Source organism: Lupinus angustifolius, chromosome LG17, assembly GCF_001865875.1.
Source record: "Lupinus angustifolius cultivar Tanjil chromosome LG17, LupAngTanjil_v1.0, whole genome shotgun sequence".
NCBI lineage: Eukaryota > Viridiplantae > Streptophyta > Magnoliopsida > Fabales > Fabaceae > Lupinus > Lupinus angustifolius.
The window spans coordinates 4,128,382-4,140,868 of record NC_032025.1 but is presented as its reverse complement, the minus strand read 5'-3'; the positions used below and the strand labels follow the sequence as shown (position 1 = coordinate 4,140,868).

The 12,487-nt window shown below is 33.6% G+C and overlaps 3 protein-coding genes across 4 annotated transcripts; 1 reads left to right on the top strand and 2 right to left on the bottom strand.

The window, feature by feature from the left end:
- LOC109330466 (zinc finger CCCH domain-containing protein 12-like) lies at positions 1-2,562 on the bottom strand. Its single transcript, XM_019564648.1, has 2 exons — positions 1,437-2,562; positions 1-373 (listed from the first exon to the last, which is right to left on the bottom strand). The coding sequence occupies exons 1-2, from the start codon at positions 2,176-2,178 to the stop codon at positions 141-143; spliced, it is 975 nt and encodes a 324-aa protein (XP_019420193.1). The 5' UTR covers positions 2,179-2,562; the 3' UTR covers positions 1-140.
- LOC109330741 (mitogen-activated protein kinase kinase 10-like) lies at positions 5,559-7,046 on the top strand. Its single transcript, XM_019565023.1, has one exon. The coding sequence runs from the start codon at positions 5,683-5,685 to the stop codon at positions 6,724-6,726; it is 1,044 nt and encodes a 347-aa protein (XP_019420568.1). The 5' UTR covers positions 5,559-5,682; the 3' UTR covers positions 6,727-7,046.
- Positions 7,529-11,930, bottom strand: LOC109331810 (syntaxin-22-like). 2 transcript variants are annotated; one of them, XM_019566540.1, is made up of 7 exons: positions 11,495-11,930; positions 11,309-11,402; positions 10,607-10,746; positions 10,310-10,372; positions 8,786-8,943; positions 8,568-8,710; positions 7,529-7,957 (listed from the first exon to the last, which is right to left on the bottom strand). In XM_019566540.1, exons 1-7 carry the CDS (start codon positions 11,680-11,682, stop codon positions 7,892-7,894), a joined length of 852 nt encoding a protein of 283 aa, XP_019422085.1. In that variant the 5' UTR covers positions 11,683-11,930; the 3' UTR covers positions 7,529-7,891. The 2 variants fall into 2 exon arrangements, with proteins under 2 accessions (XP_019422085.1, XP_019422086.1); XM_019566541.1 differs by having other exon boundaries at positions 8,568-8,668.

Sequence of the window (12,487 nt, the reverse complement as noted above, 5' to 3'; positions counted from 1 at the left end):
GACAACAAAGCATAAAGATATATTATAACATCACATCCAAAGGTGATTACATACTCAGTTTCAAGGTTATAAATACATTGGGGGAATTACAAGTCCTGGTAAGTTATTTTCATTGTTACCAACTCACAGAGATTGCAACACTATTCGATGTCATCAATCCAATCACCATATATCCTACTTATTTTATCTGGACCTTTCCACTTCTTATGAGTTCTCTGTCCTGGCCTCTGAATCACAATGGAAGGCCTTTGTGAAGGAGTACCAGCAGAATGGGCAACCAGAATAACTGATGCGGCCACATTATCAGCAGGAGTACCAGCAGAAGCTGTGTCTCTACTTTCTCCGTCCACAAACCCACCATGTTGGCTCAATTCTGTGGTCATAATATCAGGGTCAGGCTTTTTATGAAAATTGCTTACTGGGTATGATTTTGACAGATAAGCAGTGTAAGGGAATAAAACTTTGGCATTTGCCACAGAAAATGCTCTCAAAATGTAATACTCCCTCCGTGTAGAAAACATAATGAAAATGTAATACTGTGTATAATTTTGACAGGTTTTTTATGCAATTGTTAGTTGTGGAAAACATAATGCTTATGTGCTTAACTAAATCAGATTCTCACATAGGTCTAACTTCATTTGCAGGTGCTTAAAGAATAGATGGTTAACGTTTGTATGTCCTAATGAAGTTTCCTTTCTTTCAATGTTGTTTCCACTGTGTATGGAAAGGTGCATCATTGTAAGCATAAAAAGTGCATCATTGTAAGCTTTGATCGATTTCCATCTATATGACACCTATCTGAGAACTACGGGGATGTAGGCAACCACTTTTTATTCCAGAAACAGTGTGTTAATTGAGAAATACTCCTACTAGGAAGTGAAAAAACTAAATAATAATGTACCCTGCTCACTGCTCAGAAGTGTTAATTGAGGAACAACAAACAAACACTTTAAGTAGCACCCTAATGTTTCAAAACACAACAACCAAAGTTTTTTCCACTAAATGGATCAAATGGTGTCATAATGTCCTATCATAACCAAGTCATAGACAAATCATTTACATCTAAGTCTTTCTTAACAATTCCACCTATAGTTTTTCTTTGTCTTCCTCTACCGATTCGGGTATCCTCTATTTGATTTATTGTCCTTATTGGAGCTTCTATAAGTCTTCTCCAAGCATGCCACAACCACTTAAGATGAGATTCTACTATCTTTTCTACAATATAAATGTTACCTAAACTATCCCTATAATGCATTCATTCCTAACTATCTACTCTCTAAAATTTTAAAACACAAATTCTGGAAATTATAGTATAGATTCCTAGAAAGGTTCACTCGAGTGTGGCATTCACAATTACAAAAAAAAAACACCTTTATTCAGGTGAAACATTAACATTAACCTCATTAAACATTGAAAGGCAAAGAGTAGCGGCATACCTGCAGCACCATGAGCAAAATGACATTTGTTCCCAAATGGGCAATGCCCTGTCAACTCCCACTTATTGCAAATCCTTGTCTTCCAATTTGAAGGCTTTAAATTTGAACTACCACCACCCCCAGCAACAGTAACACCACCACTCCCAGTAACACCACCACCACTGCCGCCACCACCACCACCACCATACCCACCAGGTCCTAAACTTATAGCCACACTCTCTCTATTCCTCGAATTCTCATCATGCAAAAAAGTGCAACTATCTCCATAGGGGCACCCTTCCTCAGTATAAAACTTCTTGCAATGTCTCCCCTTATAAGACCTCTGTGTATCCCCTGAATACCCTGAAAGCGACGGAATCTGAAACTCCTCCCTCGGCGGCACCGATCTATCATCCTCGTGCGCCGCCACTATCTCCTGCCAGTTCGGCGGTGGCCGCCGCAGCTCCTCAATGCTATGCGCGAAGTTGCAGTTCGTAACGTACGGACACGTGCCGGCGCGGAACTTGCAACATAGCTTCGTCTTGAAGAACATTTTACCAATCGCTTTGGAACGGTTATTGCTAGACGACGCCGTTGCATCCTGAGAAGTTCTCGATCTCTTTGGTGTGGATTCAACATCGTTGTTGAAGAATCTGTAATCGTCTTCGGTTGCCCATACAGATTGGTCGCCGGAGCCGGAGGGTGACACGTTTTCACCGCCGGCGATTATTTGAACCACGTTGCTTTCTCGGGTGTGATCCATAAATCAAGATTTCGGTAAACCCTAATAAGTGTTTGGACAAAAAGTTAAGATTTTTTAAAAATCTAACAAGTGGGTAGTTAATTTAAGTTCATTTAGGTAAGGGTGAGACACAATCTTGATTCTTATAGGGTTGAAGCAATTTTATGAATGTTATGGGCGAAATGAAAGAGATCTAGAGTGTGGGTAAAATGAAATGTGTGTAATAATGAAGAAGAAAATTTTGAGAAAGAGGAATGAAACTGAAAATGTGGTTGCTTTTCTTCAATACAATGGAATTGGATCGGAAGAAGAAGATAGATACTGATAGATAGAGAGAACAGACATAGTGGATGTGCTGAATCAGGTGGAACTGAAAACTGTGGATAAAATGAATTTCAAGATTTAGGTAAAGTAGATGCTTTCCTTCTAACAATATTTAAAATAAATTTTTATTGATGACAAATTATCTACTATTGATGACAAATTATCTGCATCGTTGTTGGATAAAATTACTTTTATTTTTATTAATGACAATATTTTAGGATGATTAGCTATAATGTAAAAAATATTTATACTATCAATTTATATATATTAAATCCTAATAATTTAGGGAAAGTTTCTTAATATTATTTGACTTTTTGAAGAGTGTATTTGTTACTCTTTGCTGAAATAGTACTTATTTAATACTTTCTATTTCAAAATTACTCTCCAAAAGATAGGAAATATAAATATAATTAATATCATTAAAATTTAGAAATATAATAAATGTTTCATAATTAATCGTTTAAACCTTATTTTTATCTCTTGTAATTTATTATCTACATAAATGCATTATCAAAAGATAATAATTTAATACTCTATTAAACCTATAAGAAGAAAAAATATTTTTTATCGTATAAGAAAATAAGTTATCTCATTTAGCTATTAAAATTATATCATGTTTTCTATTTTTTTAGTTTTTAGAAATATATTTATACAAAAGAATTAAATATGACATATGTCATGATTTTAGTGTCTAAAGAAGATAATCTTCTAGAATAATGAGGAGATATTTTATTTTTGAATTATAAAGGGAAAATATTTTGAAATAAATTTTTATTCTCTAATAACTAATTTTAAACTAATGAGATATTTTCTTAATTGAAATAAATATAGATTAAACAATCATTTAGATATGAGAAAAAAATATATGTATTGAAAGTATATAAGTTCTATACATTGTTATTGTATATGCACTTTTCATATTTAGTCATTATTGATTTTTCAAAAAAAATAAGTCAACTAAATGATAAATGATATAGTGAGAATGTATAAATTATACTAAGTACATAAATATTAAATCCTCTATGCTTTCCATGAGCATAAAGTTATTTCATAATACATTTAAATATCCAAAATTGATCTAGAACTTTTAAATTAGAGAAAAAGATGTATGTATCGATAATGAAAGAATTTTTTATATTGTGTATCATCTATTATTTATTTTAAGTATTATTGACTTTTAAATAAAAGTAATGTAAATAAACGATAAATAATGTAATGACTGTGTATAAATCTTTACACTATTATATTAAACTCCCTAAATTATATGAAATGTTTACATTAACAATATTGTTGCCAAATCAACAAAATAAGCTAGTTTGATTTTTTTTTATAAATTTAGACACAAATGGCATTGATCGCTGATAAATTAAAAGGTGAGTGAGTTTAATCTTTCAGGTGTCAATTTTGCTATTACTATTTTGATTTCTAAAAATTAAATTTGCCAATAAAAATGAAAAATATACTAAAGATGAAATGGTTTTTTATCCCTTAAGTTTTAAATCAAAGTAGTAAATAAAAATAATATATTATTAGTAATAGTAAACAAAATAGGTTATAGCAGATTGGAGTTAATTATATATTTGTGAAGAATAATATATTAGTAATAGGAAAAAAAATATTAATAATTATTTGACTACATTATATTAATAGTTGTATTTTAAAATCAGTTTGAGATTTTTTAAATGAATAATTTTATTTTTAATTTCTCAAACTATTTATTGTAACTTAGTCATTTTTAACATGTGAAATTTTGAAAATGTGTTGAATAAACTTTAAAAAAATTGGATTCTCAAAATTTGTTTTTCACTCTTACTTATGATAATATTATTTTGAATGAGGATAATTGACATTGATTATATTTTTTTTATTTTAAAAGAATTATTATTTTGATTTTAACTTATACGATGATGTATTCGACAATATAATAAGAGTATATCTATTGTGTAGATTTTATCCACATATAATACTTGAACCTATATTACTTTTGAAAGTAAATCAAACTTGTATTATTTGAAACAAGTATGAGTGGAAGACTCAAATATGAGTTGATTGTTAGTCTGGCTCCTATCACTTGAAAATTTGTAATAGGGCTACCATATTTCTTATATAATAATACATGCTTTGGTTCATATCATAATCTTCTTAAAAATATAACATGCGGTCATGTGGAGGACATATGAAAGAGAGATAAACACAACAAATTAATTGTAGGTTCATTAAAAAAAATTGAAATTTCATTATAACTTGTGTTTATATCTCTTTCACATAAACATGTGAAAGAAAAGGTAACAAGAGAAGATTTGAACTTCATTTCAAAAGTTTACAATTGTTTCTTACCATTATTTTGAACTAGCACAAGTTTCATGTATGGGTGAAAATTACTTTCAAGATACATCTTTTGTTTAACTTCCGACATGCAACTTCAAATTCCAAATTTCTTTTACCACAAAAAACATTGATGGTTATTGAATCTCCATCTCAACTAAACTATTTTTGGTGTGCACAACAGTGTCCCTCAATTTATAATTGGAAACTAATATGTATAGATTTGTCTCTTCCAACATTACACATATCAATAAACTCCAACATCTACTCAACTATTTCAACTAACTTTAAATGGAATTTGTATTTCTTCTTTTTATAGCAACAAAACAAGCTTATTTGTTAAGTGAAAATCACATTACTATATGGTTTTTCCTTCCAATTCGGATTGTGATCCGAAAAAACTGATGCATGTAGCAAGGGTTCTAATCTAACAGCTCAGTTATTCTATTTCAGGCTGTCACTACTTTGCATGCTTAGCACTTGATTATAGGCATCTTAACTAACGCAACATCATTCCTTTACATAATATCACAAACTTCTACACTATTGTTGTCACCATAACAAACACCAGGGTTGTTTAATTAGAACCATGAAATTTGGGGTTTTTGCTAAATTTGGAAACTAAATTAATGAAATAAAAATATTATTAAAAAATTTATAACAAATGGCAGCACAAAGCACATCCAAATCTTGGAACAAACTAGAATTATCACAACCACTGGTAAGCTACACTTGTCAGCACTCTCATGTGTTAACAATTATAGTCAAGCACGTGTAATATTTGTTAACCTAATCTTCCCCATTTTCATATTCTTTAAACCCCATGTCATTTATTTTTGTATATGCATGAGAGTGTTTTCAAGTGTAAGAAGGTAAATGACATTGGTCATCAGAGAGAGGAGGCACCAACAAGCCCTAAGGCTTTCATTGCCACCACCTTCAACTCCATCATCTGATCACTTATGTCACCAAATCCATGTACCAGCATCGTTGCCATCACCATCAAATCATGAAAACTCTTCTCCTGGCATCAAGAACCTTTCTGATCTAAAGAAAGTTGCAGTTCTTGGCCATGGCAATGGTGGCACGGTATATAAAGTTCACCACAAGAAGAACCATTCCTTCTATGCATTGAAAGTCCTAAGATTCAATGAGAATAGCATTGGCATACGCCAACCTTCTATGATACTCGAGGCTGAGATTCTTAAACGTGTGGATTCTCCATTCATAGTAAAGTGTCATGCAGTTTTTGACAATGGTAATTGCACTGAAGCTGAAAATGGAAACGACCTTAGCTTTGTTATGGAGTACATGGAAGGAGGGTCATTGCATGACGTGTTGAGAGAAAACTATAGACTTCCGGAGGAGGCGATTTCTTTGTTGGCTAAGAGGGTGTTGGAAGGGTTAAACTATCTGCATGGCATGCACATTGTGCATAGAGATATAAAACCTTCAAACTTGCTTGTAAATGATAAAGGAGAGTTGAAGATTGCAGATTTTGGAGTTAGTCATATAGTGGAAGGAAGATTTGATGTAACTGAGTTAAATGCAGGAACATGTGCTTACATGAGCCCAGAAAGAGTTGATCCTGAAAGGTGGGGTGGTGAAAATGTGGATGAGTTTGCAGGAGATGTGTGGTCAATGGGAGTGGTAATGTTGGAATGTTTTTTGGGTTATTTTCCATTGATTGGTCCAGGGCAAAAACCAGATTGGGCAACATTGATGTGTGCAATTTGCTTTGGTGAGAAGCTAGAGATGCCCGAGAAGGCATCACCCGAATTTCAAAATTTTGTTAGGAGGTGTGTAGAGAAGGATTGGAGGAAGAGAGCAACAGTGAAAGAGCTTCTTCACCACCCTTTTGTGAATAGAAAGTGTTTCTGCATTGGCAAAGGGCTTGGTGACTATGTCATTCATGAATGAAGTGCACTGAATTTTGTTTTTTTTTTCTCTTTTAGTTTTCAAGTTTTGTTTTTGAGGTTTAAACTTAGTCTCTTCGGCTTTTGTTATTTCAGACCATGGTGAATGCAGTTTTGAGTTAGATCTGAAGGCGCAAATAATCTTTCTTCATTTGGCTTGAACTTAGAAATTAGAGACTCAATGATTTCAAAAACTTACTACATGACCATGGCAGGCAAACTTTAGTACTCTACAACTAGCAGGTAGTCTAGCTCATTTCCTATGGCATGTTACTGCTGAATGGATGACAATATGTTACCAAGACAAATTAAGTTTTCCACTTCACATTTTCTTGGAATCTTAACATCAATCTAACATGAAATCAAGCCAGTACAATTTAGGATTTAAATATCTTAAGGATAATTCATTGAAAGTTTAGTATTTTGCATCTTTTAATTAAAAATGAACTCAAAATTTTAATAGTGTATAACATATTTACTTTGAATATTGAATATTTTGTAAATGAAATTATAAGGAAACGAGTAATATTCAGTGGTGAATAATGTCAGGCATTTTTTTAATAATACTAAACAAATATTTTTTATTTATAACAGCAAAAACTTGCTATACAGAGTTACAGACCCTTGTTAAAAATAAACATTCAACATAAACTTAAAGAGTTAAGAATACCCAACAAACATGTTGAACCTAGAGGGAATTGTTGGCGGTGAACAGTTTACTCAGTTAATGCTAAACAAGCAATTTTTTTCTCGATAAGACTAAACAAGCAAACTTAAAGGTCCAAATTTAGAGAGCAAAAAAACGGTATTAACCAACACACACAATATACACACATATATATAGATAGATATATCATAAATCAGGTCATTGTTAAAGAAGAGCAGGCAATCATTTACACATAATTTAACAAATGAATTAAAATTTCTTTTAGTAAGAAAACAAGAAGATAACTCACAACAAGTACATTGTGACACATCCTTAAAACCCCCAAACACCAAGAGAGACAAGATCATATACCCCACACCAAAATCACAGTATACTTGTTGAAAATACCACATCATCTACTGAAACCAGATGAAAGCACTCGTGAAATCATCAGCAATGAAGATCCTATCTGCAGACAAAGTATATAATGCATTTGATCCAAAATGGAATCGAGAGTCTTCGACTAAGCAGCAAGCACGATGATGACGATTAGAAGCACGATCCCAAATATCACCAAAAGCAAGCATGTCTGTAAAGTTGGAAAAACATAGAACATACTAGATTAGCAAGAAAATTACATGAAGTTTTAAAATGATAAAGGAAAGGTGTCATCAAAGATCATGATAGACGATGCACATCAACTCCCAGAAGTAGGAAATTGAACAGGAAGTATCATTACATAATCCATGTGGACAACCATCTCCTACCCCCGCTCCAAAATGAATCCCTCTATTAGTAGACTCCCAATTGTAAGTTACTTTGAGAACAACTAGCAGGATATTATATAATGAGAGATAGAATAGAGTGTCACAGTTTTGGAATTCGGGAATGGAGGTTGGGAGGGAGAGCCAGGACTCTCGAATTTTGTGGGGCTGAAAGAGTTAACTCTGTATTCATTCCTGTTTCCTACATTTTCTAGTCTGGTACCTATCACCCACTCTAAAAAGGAAAAAGAAAAATGGTATGCACTATGCAAAACGAAAACCATACTGGAAGCAACCAAAGCCCATAACGGAATGACAATGACTGGTCATTCCTAAAATTATGGGCAATGTCCTATGTGGATATATGAGTTCAATTTGATATGCCAAGATACTTAAAATAAATAATATAACTGAATAAGAAAAAATAAATATTACCAGAGACGAATTTGATTTTTGTGTCTTTGAAGCTTTTGCAAGTTGAGATTTTGCTTGTGCAGTTGCTGCATGGGAATTCTCGATATTGGACCCAATATCGTCTACAAAATGGAAATTCTTGACGTCAAATAACATGAACCAGTCCAGAGAAATAAAAGGTTAAATTAATACAAGGACATGTGTAACTAGCGAAAACAAATGGTTAAAAGAAAAGTTACCAATCATTGTTCCTTGCTCGTGGACAAGCACAGCAAGATCTTTGAAAATCTCATTCACTTCACCAATTTGTTGATGAATTTCTTGAATTCCTTGCTCTCTTTCCTCAATGATAGCCTCATTGAAGGCAATCTCATTATCTAAGAATAATACCTCCTGCCTGCAGTGTGAATAATGCAGCTGAGGAACTAAAAAAGTGCAAATGAAATTGTTTAATTTGAAAAGTAGCCTTCTTATAATACAAATGTGTGTTCAATTTTTCATCAAATGTAATGACGAGTGACAGGATCGAGCCATTGATCATGTTGCCAACTCCTTTGTGCCACCAATAAAAACCTTTCCTTATCAACACATCTCAGGCTAGGTAGTCAATAGCACGCTATAGCTCTGCTACAGCAGAGTGTAGAAGGGTTTCTGCTGTTCCCATTATGTCACAAAAGATAGCGTGCAGATGGCCGTAGTGCCGGTAGCAAGTTAAATAGCAGCTGAATGACAGGTCAAATAGCAGGACACAACTCACTACATGTTTTGCTGCAGGTGGAACCCTAATTTTAGAGAGGAAAAGGTCTTTTTTGCCCCCTCTTCTTAATAGGTAGCAGGTTTTTCCCTAGGGTTTTAGGTAATTTAACATTCTCCTCCTTTCCCTTCAACTTAACACGTTGATTTTCCTAGGTCATGTGATTTTTACTCGGTTCTACATTTCTTCTTACTAATTTCAGTATACATGTTCGGTTGCTTACATGTTCTTCATCAAAATAGAACAAAATTGCAAGACTTCCTAATTCATGAACATGCCCTGTCTTTTCTCAACATGATTTTTCTTGGCCCCTAATTGTCTGTCCCGTCATCTCTTTATTGATTCTATTATCAAACTGATTGAACCCAACTTTACATCATCTTCACGTGGTTCAATTTCGTGAGATTCAACTCTGCTATGGCCTCCAACTTAGACAGCTCTAGTCTAGATTATTAATGAGGAATGTGTCTTTAATATAACCTATTTTAGTATTTATATATGTAGGCTATAAATTACTTATTTTTTTTCTTAGTTGTAGATGTTGTCCCGCTACCCATTATAGTGTCAAAGGTCAGCCGCTATGCTATCCGCAATTGACTACCTACATCTCAGCCTAATCTAACTTACAAATGAATAGTGTGTTCAAGTTGAGAAGTAACCCTCTAATATATAAATTTGTATTAAGATTTTCATCAAAATTAATGACATAAGAAACCAGTCATTTATATGGCGCCAACTACATCAGACTTGCTACCAAAAACAAGAGAAAAATAAAGGTACTTTTGGTAGCAATATATTCCAGCATCAAACAAGTATGCAAACAAATACCTCTGATATATGATCTAAAATTACATTTCAAAATATTGTTGTGTAGGATCATATATCATATTATTTTAATATATCCAAATTTGATGAGGACAGTAGAACTCTTATCAGAAAAAAATGCAATAAACTTTGAAAATGTCAAACCATTCATTCGTTATCAAATAAATAACATAATAGAAATCACCTTTTGATTTCCATGAGAAGGGCACGCTGCTCGGGAGGCTTATCAGAACTAATATCTACATCGCTGCAATCCAGAAAGAAAGATCCATGTCATAACCATGGTGTGCATAAGTAATAATAATTTATTAGCAACAATGCATTGGCAGTCACTAGAGAAGCATAATTGTTCATCTAAAGTAAGATATTCTTCATTGTATAAACTCCGATCACTCCACAAATTGCAACAGCATAAGCTACACACACATAAGGCACAGTCTTCCACTGTTTCAGAATTTAGACTCTTTAATTCATTAATCACCTGAGCGAAAGAGCTGTTTGTGGAACAAAAGGAGTGTAAGCCGTTTCCCTCTCAGCAGAAAGACGCTGTGCCTTCTGAAATTCTTTCAACACTGCCTGAAAATCTTTTGCAAGCTTGGCATCTGCTATCTTCTTGTTCACCTGCAAATACGACAAAGACATTGAACATTTTAAGATAAACAAATTCAACATCATGTCACCCAATAATCCATCATATAACTACCAACTATACAGCTACAATAAGGGGGAGGTAACACCAAATCCCCTGAGGTTTTGGATTAATTTCACCTGACAACCCTCTTGTATCAATGGTTAAACTCATCTCTCCTAAAGTGGCCAGTGTAATTTTAATACCACCCTTCAGATGAGAGATAAAGTGTAATGATAACATAAACCTCAAGGGAGCGGGGAGGTAAGCCTAATAATACCATAAATGATAAACCTCAAGGGAGATTGGTGTAATGTCTAATGTCTCAAAGAGAAGGGTTGCTGGGCCAACTAAACTAAAAGGTGGACGCAATTTACCCGGTAAAAAATATAGAACAGACATTCATTTAAAAGAATCTGAAACTATTTTGACCTATAAGAAATGGCAGGAACAAATTGAGTAAAATACATAGTTGACATCATGCAATACAGAAATTGAACATATGAGAAATGCCATTGCACATACAATTGAAGAAGAAAGTTAAAAAAAACATACATTAACATTAGAATGGTGATCAATTTCACTAGCTTCCTTAAGTTTAGCCGAAGTATCCTTCACCAATTGTCCAATATGCAATCTCGTCTTATGCCTGCAAATTAACAACAGATACAAATAAAACTTAATCAAAATCCCACTAATAAATTGAAACCACAACAAGTAACGAAAAACACGAAATCTCACAGCTTCTCGCGTAGTTCGGGGGTGTCCTTAGGGGTACCGAGGGTATTGACGAGCCTCTGAAAGGTGGAGACGGCGGTGTTAATCTGGAATATTCCAGAAGCCACCGCCTGCGTCGGGTCCTGCTTACCGTTGATTAGGCTCCGCCGTGAAGCGAAAGGCCTCCCGGACTCGATGTCCTGAAAACTCATTTTTTATTATTGTTAAGGGTAGGTAGCCCTAAGTTTGTGGGGAAAAGGAAATCGGAAGGGTATTGAAGTTGGTATTTGGAGGGTACGAGGATGTAGGGAGATGGAACGGAATTACGTGGATTAGGGTTGTAAGAGGCTGAGATTCCCAAAGACGAAAAACCCGATGAGGAAACGTGATAGGATGATTGCTTTTGTCTTTTGAAGGGACTGAGGTGGATTCTTGGTTGTAATTTTCTGTCAGCACGTTTTTATGGGATGAAAATTAAATTAAATTATTAAACTCTGTTTCAAATCACAACAATTAATAATAAAAAATTAAAAATATCTAATTTTTTAATTGATATTATATACATTGTGATTGCTTTGTGATATATTTATATGTTTGGGGACAAGATCCTTGTCCATTTTTTGTATGTGGGGTTGTTGACACTTGGGACACGTGCTCGGTTGTGATTGGGCGTGTTTAAGTTTGTTATTCAACAAAAATGCATGAAAAAGTTTTCTCTGGTTAGAGATTATTTAATAGAAAAGTACTAATTATAATTTTATAAGTTTTAATTGCAGTATAAGCTTAAGCAGTTTTTTTACTCCCTGGTATTAAAGTCAATCTGTGAACAAAAATTGAAAATAGATTGTTATATCAATTAAAAAGAAAGGTTACAATGTTTGTAAGCTAACTTTGAGAAATCTTATTTCAAGTAGTTTTGAGATTCAAATATGTTCTTTCCTAGAACACAAATGTATGGAACAATAGTAGATCAGTTGTTGAGGATGGAGAAGAGGAAGGACCTCGAAGTAGCAAGGT

Bases quoted from the DNA above. Each gene is read 5' to 3' on its own strand.
- LOC109330466 (XM_019564648.1), bottom strand. From the start codon at position 2,178: ATGGATCACACCCGAGAAAGCAACGTGGTTCAAATAATCGCCGGCGGT. The intron at 374-1,436 runs GTATGCCGCTAC...TTATGACCACAG, and splicing joins TTTTGCTCATGGTGCTGCAG to AATTGAGCCAACATGGTGGG.
- LOC109330741 (XM_019565023.1), top strand. From the start codon at position 5,683: ATGACATTGGTCATCAGAGAGAGGAGGCACCAACAAGCCCTAAGGCTT.
- LOC109331810 (XM_019566540.1), bottom strand. From the start codon at position 11,682: ATGAGTTTTCAGGACATCGAGTCCGGGAGGCCTTTCGCTTCACGGCGG. The intron at 10,373-10,606 runs GTGATTAATGAA...TCTGGATTGCAG, and splicing joins CAAACAGCTCTTTCGCTCAG to CGATGTAGATATTAGTTCTG. The intron at 8,944-10,309 runs GTGATTTCTATT...TTCACACTGCAG, and splicing joins CTTCTCATGGAAATCAAAAG to GCAGGAGGTATTATTCTTAG.